This window comes from Tenrec ecaudatus, chromosome 10, assembly GCF_050624435.1.
Source record: "Tenrec ecaudatus isolate mTenEca1 chromosome 10, mTenEca1.hap1, whole genome shotgun sequence".
Classification (NCBI taxonomy): Eukaryota; Metazoa; Chordata; class Mammalia; order Afrosoricida; family Tenrecidae; genus Tenrec; species Tenrec ecaudatus.
The window spans coordinates 33,277,141-33,290,157 of NC_134539.1; the positions used below are offsets into that span (position 1 = coordinate 33,277,141).

Sequence of the window (13,017 nt, forward strand, 5' to 3'; positions counted from 1 at the left end):
AGGTCAGAGTATATTTATTTTAGAAGAATTAGACTACATTGAACATTGTCATTAAGCAATACTACTTACTTGTAAGGTTGTATCAGCGGGAACAACTGGGAATGGATGTCATGTCCAATCGTCTTTGCTGGGTGCCATAGAGTCCGTCCCGACTGACGGCGACCCGCTGTACAACAGAACAAGATGCCAGCTGGTCCTGCGCCATCCTCACTATGGGACTCATGTTTTTATGGAGCCACTGTGCCCATCCATCTTGTCAAAGGCCTTCCCCTTTTTCTGCCCCTGCACTTCATCAAATGTGATGTCCTTCTCCGAGGACTGATCTCTCCTGAGAACACGTCCTAAGTACTTGAACAAAGTCTAGCTATACTCGCTTCTAAGGAGCATTCTGGCTGTACTTCTTCCAAGACATATTTGTTGGTGCCTTTGACAGTCCATGGTACTGTCAATATTCCTTACCCACACCATAATTCGAATGCATCAATCATTCTTTTGTCCTCCTCCTTCAATGTTCAACTTTCACATGCATTGGAGGTGATTGAAAACATGACTTGCTTGGGTCAAGTGTACCTTAGTTCGCAATGTAACATCTTGCTTTTCAACACTTTTAAGTGGTTGTGTGCAGCCTATTTACCCAATGCAATGATCGTTTGGTTTTTGTTTACTGCTACTTCCATGAGCATTGATTGTGGAATCGAGCAAGACAAAACCATAGACAATTTCAATATTTTCTCAGTTGACCATATACATACATACCTCATATGAAAAAATAATTTAAAAATAAAATTGGGATCATAGTGAATAAAAATTAAGTGTTATACTTTTGTTTTCTAGACACACTAGAAATAGTTTGCATTGTCAAAGATTCTTTAACATTTAAGATTTCTAATGACTGCAATAAATCTAACAATAAACCAGGATATCCTTGTGCATTTTTCTATGGTTGGCATTTAAGTTATTACGTTTTTGTTGCAATGAATAATGTTGAGACTAATATCCTTCTTTTCACCTCTTTTATTACACCTCTAATTATCTTTCTAGACTCAATTTCTAGAAATCAGTGTGCTATGTCAAAGGAACTGGAAAACAATGACATATACTTTATTGCATTTTAGGTGAAAGTTTAGAGTAACTTTACAGTAAGCTTCCCCAGTCACAGGTTTTACAAATTCTTCTGTGACTCGGGTGACAATGTCCCCAGCGTTTCTCATCCTCATTGTTTCTGTGTGTTCTGTGTCCACCCATTTAGCTTCCTTGCCTCCTCACGTTGACTCTGCGGGGAACACAACATTTGGTCTCACAGTTAATGGTATAGGGGAGCATGCTCCTCAGGGGGGATAGACTTTACAGAATAATGTATTATTTGGCTGGGAGTAGCTTCAGTTCCAAGTTAAAAGGATATCTTAGGATGATAGTCTTGGGGTTCACTTCAGTCTCCTTCAATCCAGTAAGCCTGGTCTTTTTCAGAAATCTGAATTTTGCTCCAGAGTCCGTTGTCACTGTGTGCTCCCGGAGTTCTGTTCACTCTGAAGGGAAAGCTGGAAAGGGACTGAGCAGCAGGGGAGGTGGGGGGGATCGGTATGGCAAGACCCCACCCAGGTGGTGAGGGGAGGGATGCCACAACAAGCCTCTCAAAGCCAGACAATACTGGGGTGTCAGAAGAGGCACTGGAAGCTGCAGCTAGATTCTCAGGGTGATTGTTGTCTCTGGGACCAGACAGAAACTGTGGGTTGTCTCCTGCGGACTCTCAGGCATGAAGACACCAGCCTCATGTCCTTTCTCCCCATCCTGGACTCCTGAAGGCAGAAGATGGCCTGGACAACTCCCCTGAGACTCTTGTCAACACTGAGCACGGGCCAGCCTCACCTGGAGGTCCAGTTCTTGTTCCACACCTTCCTGGCAGCCTCCTTCACTTCCCTGTTCCGCAGGCTGTAGATGACAGGGTTGAGCATGGGCGTGACCACGGCATAGAGGACCGTGAAGACCTCATCAGAAACGTCAGCCTGCTTGGTCTTGGGCTTCATGTACATGTAGATGAGAGCTCCGTAGAACAGCACCACCACAGCAAGATGTGCCGAGCACGTGGAGAAGGCTTTGCGGCGCCCGGCAGCTGATGGCATCCTCAGAACGGTGACCAGGATAAGGGTGTAGGAGAGGCAGATGAGTGTGAGGGGCATGGGCAGCAGCAAAATGCTGCCAGCCAGCAAGAAGGCCTCACTAACTGACATGTCACCACATGCCAGCTTCAGCACTGCCAGGATCTCACACATGAAATGGCTGATCACATGGTGGCCACAGAAGGGCAGCCTCATGGCAATGACCGTCTCCGTCACTGACTTGAGGAGGGCGAAGGACCAGGCCAGTCCCACCAGCAGCAGGCAGAGCTGGTGGCTCATGAGCACGGGGTACTGGAGTGGCCGGCAAATGGCCAGGTAGCGATCATAGGCCATGATGGCGAGCAGCAGGCACTCTGTGGAGCCTGTGGACAAGCTCACACACATCTGGATCCCACAGCCAGCGAAGGAGATGGTCTTCTGGCTCGACAGGAAGTGCACCAGCATCAGGGGTGCAAATGAGGATGTGTAGCAGATGTCCAGGATGGAGAGGTTGCTGAGGAAGAAGTACATGGGGGTGTGCAGGCGGACGTCCAGCACGCTCACGGCCACGATGCCTGTGTTCCCCAGCAGGGTCACCAGGTACATGGCTGAGCAGAGCGGGAAGAGCAGGCGCTCCAGGGCTGGGTACTCAGAGAAGCCTTTCAGAAAGATCTCAGAGACCTGTGTGCTGTTGAGCGCATCCATGCTGCAGGGTTTGGAGAGACTCAGGCTGGGAGGAGGGGATGACGATGTACAGTCACCCAGAGCCTGTCCTGGGAGGAGGCAGACTGCTAGCCTCTTTTCCAGCTCTGTGACTTTAGACGATCTCTTTCTGATCCACCTGGATCTCAGTTTATCCATCTGAAAAATAGGCAAATTGATTTCACCAGTGTTTCCCCAAGAGAGGGCTCAGGTGAAATGTTACTAGACAATCTGCAAAAAACAAATTCAGTGGATAGTGTAAAATATGAAAATATTAATTTATCAAGGAGTCATGAGGGTAGGAGGATGGGGGAGGGAGGGGGAAAAGAGGAGCTGATACCAAGGGCTCAAGTAGAAAGAAAATGTTTTGAAAAGGATGATGGCAACATATGTACATATGTGCTTGATACAATTGAATTGATTTATGGATTCTGAAAAGAGCTATAAGAGTCCCCAATAAAATGATTTATTAAAAAATTTTCTTTCTAGGAAATACCAAAGGAACCCAGCTCTCCACTGCCTGTGTGCCCAGAACCTTTCCTCTGCCTGGGACTCTGAGAGAGCAGCATAGGGTAGGAGCTTCTGAGTGGACTTGACCTAGGATTCTGCTTTCACAGAGCCCCAGGGCCACCCTTTCTGAGCTCAGGGTTCCAAGAACACAGTGTGGAAAGTCATGGTTTGGAATAGAAATCCTTACAATTCACCTTGTGATTTTTTAAAAACACATTAGTGTACTCCGTCCTCAGTTTCTGCCTCAGCACCCCTGGGTGGTGTTGATATAGCTCATCTACCTGGAGTGTCCCACCTACAGCTACCTGGAAGGCTAAGGGTCTTAGGAAGCCTCTGAACCATGGTGTCAGTGTCCTTGATATTCTGAATGCCCTTTGTCCTCCAGAATTCAGAAGTCTGACTCACCTCGTCAAGACGATGCGGATCTCTGTACAGAAAGCATATTTTGTGCCGCAGGTCAGGGTGTGGTGTGGTGCTGCCAGTCTCTGAGGCCATCGGTTGGTTTGTCACTTGTCCTCACTCATCGTCTGCTCCCTCTGTCACCATGTGTGCACTGAGCCTTCAGAGTCTGCCTGTCCTCTGCCAGCCCTCCTTGTTCCTCTGGGCCTGAGCCTGTGCTGATCTACCTCCAGCTTCTCCCAGGGCATCAGAGTGGAAAGCCTGCTGGGAGTCTCCCACTATGCAAGCGGGGAAAATGAGTTCACACCGTGGGGTTCTGGTCAGATGATTCTAGAATCCAGTCTTTCTGGCACTCTGTCCACTACACTCAGAGCAGGAGATTCCTTCGTCCACATCTCCAGATGCTGCCCATATACTGTGGGCATCTTTCCCCCTCATCTTCCCACATCCTTCTCCCAACTAAAGAGTGTAATTCAAGCTCTCCTTGATAGCTGGCGTGAGAGACGTAAGGGCCCCTCTGGGGCCTCAGTAGAAGGTCTTGTCTCAGTCTGACTATGCCTGAGGGTCTGTGGGTTGGGGTGCATTAGTGGTGAGCTCCCTCCCAGACTTAGTTGTGAAACTCCGGGACCGGGCTCCTGGACAGCCCCCCCCACCACCACTTCTCAGGGAGCAGCAGGGCAGGCAGACACAGAGGCAGCAGGACGCTTCCCCTGCCGTGCTGGTGGCTGGGCTGTCATAGCCCCCTCTGTGCTCAGGGCCACGGGCAAGAATTCATCCTCCAGTTACCAGGCAACATTTGTAGCCATCTGCCTACTTGTCCTGTATCTCCATGCTCAGAGGATCCCACACACACATGCTACCAGCTACATGTCCTGTAACAGTAGCAGCTTGCTGCATAGATGTATGTGTCTGGGCTCAAAAGAATGTGCTACAGTTAAGACTCATGAGTGTCCACAAATTGTGATTAACTTTCAACTACAGGGAAACCCATAGAGGCCAGACACTTCACTCATGTTCTCTCTCTCTCTCTCTCTCTCTCTCTCTCTCTCTCTCTCTCTCTCTCTCTCTCTCTCTCACACACACACACACACACACACACACACACACACACACACCTGCAAACAAACATATTCCCCTACGCACACAATACACAACACCTGGCACTGTCAACCACCCTTGGGCCCCTGAGCAGAGTTGAACAGAGCTGGCGTGAAGCCTTCGCCCTGGCATGAGGCATACAGAGATGACCACCACCACCAGGAAGGGACCTCAGAGTTGTCTCTCCAGAAGGAACAGCCCTGATATCAGGGAGTCCACTGCCCAGCATGAGCAGGAGGAAGAGGAGCCACTGAGCAGAGACAAACTTTGCTTCCCAGCCTGTGGAGGCCCTGCCTCCCCTCCTCAGCAGGGAAACTGAAGCCCCACATCAAACAGGCTTAGCAATCACAAGCCCCAGCAAGGCACAGGCCTCCTCACTCCCGGCCAGGCTCCTTCCTCTTCCCCCACACCTCACTCACCTTCACATTCTTCTCGATCCATGCTCCTGGCTGTGTTGAAGGGGTTTCAAAGCTTCCAGACCAGAGACTTGCTTCTCTGGCTGTAGCTAGAGGAATACAGGCCTGAGCTTCCTCTGTGTAGGGAATGCCAGTGGGAAGGACACTGGGTGTCAGTTGAACAGGCTTTCCAACTGTAAAATGTGCCTAGAACCTCCCAGACTTCATGGAGTATTTGAGAGGAACTTGGTGGAGCTGTTGGGATTTGGGGGGATTACAGCAAGGGCTTAGAATGCACGCTGCACTGGATCAGATTTGGTGCAACCTAGAAATGCTGGAGGGCTCAGGGCTGGACAGAGCACAGAGTCGTTACTGTGGGCAGCAGGACCCCCTGAGCTGGGAGGCTCTGGGCTCCATCCCGGCTGACAGCCTCCTGGGGAGTAGGTGGCCAGATGGAGGAGGTGGCTTTTAAAGCTCGTTGTGTACCCAGGGACTGCACGATCCCCGAGGCAATTTAGAGGGAGAGGATGGATGTGCCCAGCTTAGAAAGTTTTGCTGCTTCAGGGATGATGTCCCAAAGACCCAATTACACAGCTTCTGTAGAAATCTTAATTGGTGTGGAAAAGTTGGGGAAAGTGACTCCCGGTCAGGGCTGTGTCCTCACAGGCAAGTCCTCAGCTAGGGCTGGACCAGGATTGACTACAGAGTGAATGAATGAACAATTAAGTATAAACTGCATCTTCATTGCATAAGTTTAAAAATCAATGAATGGGTGGTAGAAAAATTATAGGTATATTTTCCCCCCAGAGAGGATGTAGAGGTTGGTGGTGCTCTCAGTGGGCTCTTAGGAAAGTGGCAAATTTGGAGAAAATGTTACAGGGGAGGGAGCTGGACAAAGGGATCATGGGACATCAGAGCAGAAAGTCTTGAGGCTTTCATGGCCACTGCTCCTTGGACAGACCGAACACTGTGACGGAGCGAGCTCAGCCTCTCTTTGATGTGTGGCCAGGTTTTTGTTGTGTGACTCTGAAGGGCCACTCTGAGACACCTCTCTGCTCTCGCCCAGTCAGCACCAAGCAGCGCTGCTCAGTGGACCACTGACTACCTGCTCTCTAGGCCTGTGCTCACAACGCCCTTGCTGATCATTGGTGCGCATCCCTAAGAGCAAGGCCACTTTATTTAAAACTGATGTAGCTCTGGGCAACGTTTGCTACTCTTTGCCTGGGTCACCATGAGTGTAGGGCTAAGTCAGGGTCAGCGAACCATGGCCTTGTGACTGTTGTTACTTTTATATTTACCTGCGGAAAACAAACATGGAGTCTCGGAGTGGCGCAGATGGTGATAGGTTCAGTGAGAAGCTGTTTGGGGGAACCCAGAGAAGTCCTGGCAGGAATGCTCCGTTACCTGCTTCTGAAAGGTCCAAACCGAACCACTCAACATCGCACTGCCAGCATGCTGATTCTAATAGTGACCCCAAGGGCTGAACAGAACTGCCTGTGGGCTTCTGAGGCTGGACATCTGAACAGGAGCAGAAAGTATCATCTTTGCTGGCGGAGTGGCTTGTGAGTTGGAACTGTTGACCTGGCTGGCTGTTAGTAGCCGATCATGTAGCCTCCTATCCCATGTGGAAGGCCCTCCGGAGCACACGTCTAGTCAGCAACACAAGGATCAGCATGAATCTGAATCACCTTCTTGGTCACTGTGTTTTTGCTTTATTTTGTTTTGGTTTTTGGTCTGGTTTATATGAAGTAGATCCTCATTTTATTCATTTAAAAATCATTTTATTGGGGGCTCATTTTATTAGGGGTTCATACAACTCTTATCACAGTCCATACATGCATCAATTGTGTAAAGCACATTTGTACATTCATTGTCCTCATCATGCTCAAAACATTTGCTCTCCACCTAAGGCCCTGGAATCAGGTTCTTATTTATTCCCCTCCCTTCCTGCTCCCTCTTCCCTCATGAACCCTTGATAATTTATAAATAATTATTTTGTCATATCTTGCCGTGTCCAACATCTCCCTTCACCCACTTTTCTGTTGTCTGTAACCCAGGGAGGAGGTCACATGTAGATCCTTGTAATGGTTTCCCCCTTTCCAACCATCCTCCCTCCACCCTCCCAGTATCATCACTCACACCACTGGTCCTGAAGGGATCATCCGCTCTGGATTCCCTGTGTTTCCAGTTCCTATCTGTACCAGTGTACATCCTTTGGTCTAGCCAGACTTGCAAGGTAGAATTGGGATCATGATAGTGGGGGTATGTGTGGGAGGAAGCATTTAGGAACTAGGGGAAAGTTGCATTTTTCATCGTTGCTACATCGCACCCTGACTGGTTCATCTCCTCCCCGAGACCCCTCTGCAAGGGGATCTCCAGTGTCCGACAAATGGACTTTGGGTCTCCACTCCACACTCCCCACCTCTTTCACTATGGTAAGATTTTTTGTTCTAATGATGCCTGATACCTGATCCCTCCAAGACCTCGAGATTGCACAGGCTGGTGTGCTTCTTCCATGTGGGCTTTGTTGCTTCTGAGCTAGATGGCCGCTTGCTTACCTTCAAGCCTTGAAGACCCCAGACGCTATATCTTTTGATAGCCAGGCACCATCAGCTTTCTTCACCACATTTGCTTATGTACCCCTTTGTCTTCAGCGATCGTATCATGGAGGTGAGCACACAATGATATGTTTGTTCTTTGATGCCTGATAACTGATCCCTTCAGCATCTCGTGATCACACAGGCTGGTGCGTTTCTTCCATGTGGGCTTTGTCGGTTCTGAGCTTGATGACCTCTTGTTTACCTTCAAGCCTTTAAGACCCCAGCTGCTATGTATTTTGATAGCCAGGCACCATCAGCTTTCTTCACTACATTTTCTTATTCACCCGCTTTGCCTTCAGCGGTTGTGTCAGGAAGGTGAGCATCATAGAATGCCATTTTAATAGAAGACAGTATTCTTGCATTGAGAGAGTACTTGAGTGGAGGCCCAATGTCCTTCTGCTACCTTTCTACTAAACATATAAATATATGCACATAGACCTATTTCCCCATCCTCATATATAAATATATTTGCATATATACATGTCTTTATCTAGACCTCTATAAATGCTCTTTGCCTCCCAACTCTTTCCTCTAGTTCCCTTGATTTTCCTCCTGTCCCACTATCATGCTCAGTCCCCACCAGGGTTTCAGCAATTCCTCTTGGTTACACTACCCTTGATCATGCCCTACCAGGCCTCCCACACCCTCCTCACCACCAATTTGGATCACTCGTTATTCCCTTGTCCCTAGGTTTGTTAACACCACTTCCTTTCACCCCACCTCCCCCTCTCCCATGTCCCCCGGAACTGCCTGTCCCATTGTTTTCTCCTCCAGACTGTTCATCCAGCCTATCTTATTTAGACAGATGTGCAGAGATAATAACATGCACAAAAACAAGACAGAGCAAACCAAGCAACAATATACAACAAAACAGCAACAAACCAATGACAAAAACAACAAAACAAAACACAAGAAAGAAAAGCTTGTAGTTAGTTCAAGGATCATTTGTTGGCCTTTAAGAGTGTTTTCCACAGAGAGAACAACATGGCTGGCCCCACTATGAGAAATGATGCCAATCAGTGACTAAGGGCGATACAGGGGACTGCACCAGAGACACAGTGTGGGAATTGCACCTGACCTGATCCCACCACACCGAGGCAAATCACTGGGGGAGTGCAGCAGAACAGCAAGGGAATGGAGTGGCAAGGTCCCCAGGGAATGCTGAAAGTGGACTTTGGGGCCAGGGCATGGTGCCCCAACAGACTGGACTGGAAAACGCTCCTAAGGGCCAGCAAACGATCCCTGAACTAACTACAAGCTTTTCTCTTGTGAAAAAAAAAAAAAAAAGAGTGTTTTCCAGTCCAGTCTGTTGGGGCACCACGCCCTGACCCCAAAGTCCACTTTCAGCATTCCCTGGGGACTCACCACTCCATTCTGTTGCACCCCCTTAACGTTTTGCCTTGGTGTGGCGGGATCAGATCGGGTGCAATTCCCACACTGTGTCTCCGGTGTTGTCCTCTGTAGACCTATGGGTCAGTGAGAGACCTCATGTCTCATAGTGGGGCCGGTCATGTGGTCCTCTCTGTCGACTGGCTGCTCTAATTGGAGTCATCGTCCTAAAAGCCTGGTGGGCCAGGATGTGCTCCACTCTCTCCTCCTCCCCCTTCATCTGCACCCGTGGCATCCAATCAGACATGTCCTTCTCCCAGAGCTGCAGATTCAATGCAGTCTTTTGAAGTAAATTCTTCTGGGGGGAGGGGCAGGTGTCCACTTAGTAGTTGGGATTGGGGCTGGCCCCCCAGACCTCTCCACTGGTTCCCTACTCCACAGCAGCATGTTACATTCACATCTTGGAGCACTGGGTTGAAGTCTGGTTCCTCTTTCCCTTTGGAAATATAAATAATACCCTCCCCTTGGATGGGTTAGTGCCCTGTGCCCCCCTTTTCTTTTTTATTATTTATTTATGTTTCCTTTCTCCACCTCATTTTTCAGTTGTTTACTATGTGTGTCCCTGTATTTGATCTGGTCCCTGCCATATTACCTGGCCCTCACCCCAGGAATGTTTGTATATAGTACTTTTCCCTGTATCCCTTTTGCATTTTTTAAAGCTTACCTCAGCAGACACATGTTGTACTTGTCCTTTTGTGCCTGACTTACTTCGCTTAGAATGATTTTCTCCAGTTCTTCGCATGCAGCAATGTGCTTCAGACGTTCATCACTGCTTTTTAGCAAGGTGTACAACTCCACTGTACCACAGTTTTTTAAATTCAATCATCAGTTGATGGAAATTTGGGTTGATTCCAACTCCTTGCAATTGTGAACTGTGCCGCAATGAATATTGAAGCACAGATGTCTGGCTTTGGTTTGTTGCTTGCCTCTTCTGGGTATATGCCCAGTAGGGGGATGGCTGGGTCATATGGTAACTCAATTTCCATCTGTTTTAGATATCACCAGATTGATTTCCATAGTGGTCTTACATACTTATAAGTCCACCAGCAGTGGATGAGAGTTCCTGCCTCCCCACAGCCCCTCCAACACTTGTTGCTTTCTGATTTTTTGAATTGGGCTAACTTTGAGGGTGTCAGGTGGTACCTCATTGTTGTTTTAATTTGCATTTCTCTTATGGCTAAAGATTGGGAACATTTTCTCATATGTTTGTTGGCCATTCAGATTTCTGCCCCTGTGAAACTTCCTTTCAAGTTCTTTGCCCACCTCTCAAGTGGGCAATTAGTTTTTTTTCTCTTTGGAAGCTAGCAGAGTATTTTAGATTTTAGTAATAAGGCCTTTGTCTGATGTGCCATTGCTAAAGATGTTTTCCCAGTCCATGGACTCTCTTATTAATCTGTTGGTGAATTCTTTTGATGTACACAGGTGTTTTATCTTCAGTATATCCCATTGTCAATTTGTGCCTCCTCTGTGATTGTGTCCTTCCCTATTTCTGATAGCCTATGTATTCCCTGTGCCAAAGTTCTCAAGTTGGTTCCAATTCCCTCATTGATGGCCCTAATAGTTTGGATTTTAACTTCAAGGTCTGTGATCCACCTTGAGTTTATTCTTGTGCATGGAGTGAGATAAGGGTCTTGCTTCATTTTTCTGAAGGTAAATATCCATTTTTTCCAGCACTACTTGTTAAAGAAGGCATCTACTTCCCATTTGATTTTTTTGGAGCCCTTATCAAAGATCAGTTGTCTGTATGTTGATGATTTTATTTCTGGGTTTTCAGTTCTTTTCCATTGGCCTGAGTCTCTGTCATTGTACCAATACCATGCAGTTTTGACAACTGTGGCTGTGTAGTATGTGCTGAAGTCAGGTAAAGCAAGCCCTCCCACTGTGTCCTTCTTCTTGAGGAGTTCTCTGCTAATTCTGGGCTTCTTCCCTCTCCATATGAAGTTGGTAATCAGTTTTTCCATTTCTTTGAAGAAAGATGAGGGTAATTGTATTTGGATTGCATTAAATTTATATAGTGCCTTTGGCAAAACTGACATCTTGACTATATTGAGTCTTCCAATCCACAAGCATAGGATATCCTTCCATTTGTTGAGATCGCTCTTGGTTTCTTGTAATAGTGTTCTGTAGTTTTCCCTGTATAGATCTTTTGTTCTTTTCATCAGGTATATCCCTAGATATTTCCATTTGTGTTTGGCTATTGTGAAGGGTACCACCTTTTTTATATCCTCTTCTGTGGTCTTATCTGATGTGTATAACAGTCTGATAGACTTCTGTTTGTTGATCTTGTATCCTGCCACTCAGCAAAACTCCTTTATTTCTTCCAGTACTCCCCTTGTGGAACTTTTGGGATTTTCCATATATAAAATCATATCATCTACATGATCGTTCACCTCTTCCTTCCCCAGATGAATACCTTTGATGTCTCTTCTATGCCTTATGCTGTTAGCTAAAACCTCCAGCATGATATTAAATAGGAGTGGGGACAAGGAGCATCCTTGTCTTGTCCCCTTTTTCATTGGGATTGTGTTAGTCTTTCCTCCATTGACTACCATGTTGCCTGTTGGTTTTTCATATATAGCTTGCATTGTCTTGAGGAATTTCCCTCCATTCCTATCTTCTCAAGTGTCTTAAAAAAGAATTGGTGTTGGATGTTGTCAAATGCCTTTTCTGCATCTATCAATATTATCATATGGTTCTTATAGTTTTTCATATTAATGTGACAAATAATACTAATGGTCTTTCATATGTTGAACCATCCCTGCATCCCTGGTATGAATCCTACTTGGTCATGGTGAATTATTTGTTGTATATACTTTTGTATTCTGTTGGGTAGTATTTTGTTAAGGATTTTTGTATTGGTGTTCATAAGGGATATTGGTCTGTAATTCTTGTGGGATCCTTACCCAGTTTGAGTATCAGAGTTATACTAGTTTCATAGAAGGAATTTGGGGGGCTGCCGTCTTTTCCTATATTCTGAAGGAGTTTGTGTAAGATTGGTGTAAGTTCTTCCCTAAATGCATGGTAGAATTCCCTAGGAAGCCATCTGGTCTAGGGGATTTTTTATTTATAATCCCTTGATAACCTTGTCTATTTATTCTATTGCTAAAGGTCTGTTGAAATTCTTTATGTCCATCATGGATAGTCTAGGGATGGATTATTTTCCCAAGTTTTCCAAATGTTGAATTCATTGGAATACAATCCTTTGTAGTACCGTGTTATTATCCTTTTGATTTCATTAGGGTCTGTTGTAATGTCCCCTGTTTCATCCCTTATTCTTGCTATTGAGATTTGTTCCCGCCTTTCTTTGGTTAGGTTTGCCAGAGGTCTGTCAATTCTGTTTATCTTTTCAAAGAACCAACTTTTAGCAGCATTATTTTTTCCCTCTCCTGAATCTCAGCCCTCTTTCTATTATTTCTTTTATTTTGCTATTAGTAGCATTGTCCTGCTGACTCTTTTCTAGTTGTAAATTTTGTGCTAGCATATCAATCATGTGTCTCTCTTCCTTTCTCAGGTGTGTATGTATTGCTATGAAATTTCCTCTGAGAACTGCCTTTGCTGTATCCCATAAGTTTTGGTACATTGTGTGCTCATTCTCTTTGGTTTCTAGATATTTCCTGATTTCATCCCTGATCTGTGCCAGTACACACTTCTTTTGTAGTAGAGAGCTATTTATCCTCCAATTGTTTGCTCTTATTTTCTTCATCTCACTTTTGTTGATTTCCAGCCTTATGGCACAGTGGTCAGAGATATTTCTGTATGATATCAATGTGCTTAAATTGATGTAGATCCACCTTATGCCCCAGCATTTGGTCTATCTTCATATATGTG

General features: G+C 46.2%; 1 protein-coding gene across 1 annotated transcript; it reads right to left on the bottom strand.

Annotated features, from left to right (window-relative positions):
- Window positions 1–1,862: 1,862 nt before the first annotated feature.
- Window positions 1,863–2,801, bottom strand: LOC142457874 (olfactory receptor 13J1-like). The gene has a single exon (XM_075558971.1). It carries the CDS (start codon window positions 2,799–2,801, stop codon window positions 1,863–1,865), a length of 939 nt encoding a protein of 312 aa, XP_075415086.1.
- Window positions 2,802–13,017: the final 10,216 nt, after the last annotated feature.

Excerpts from the sequence above, each read along its gene's own strand:
- LOC142457874 (XM_075558971.1), bottom strand. The coding sequence starts at position 2,801 with ATGGATGCGCTCAACAGCACACAGGTCTCTGAGATCTTTCTGAAAGGC.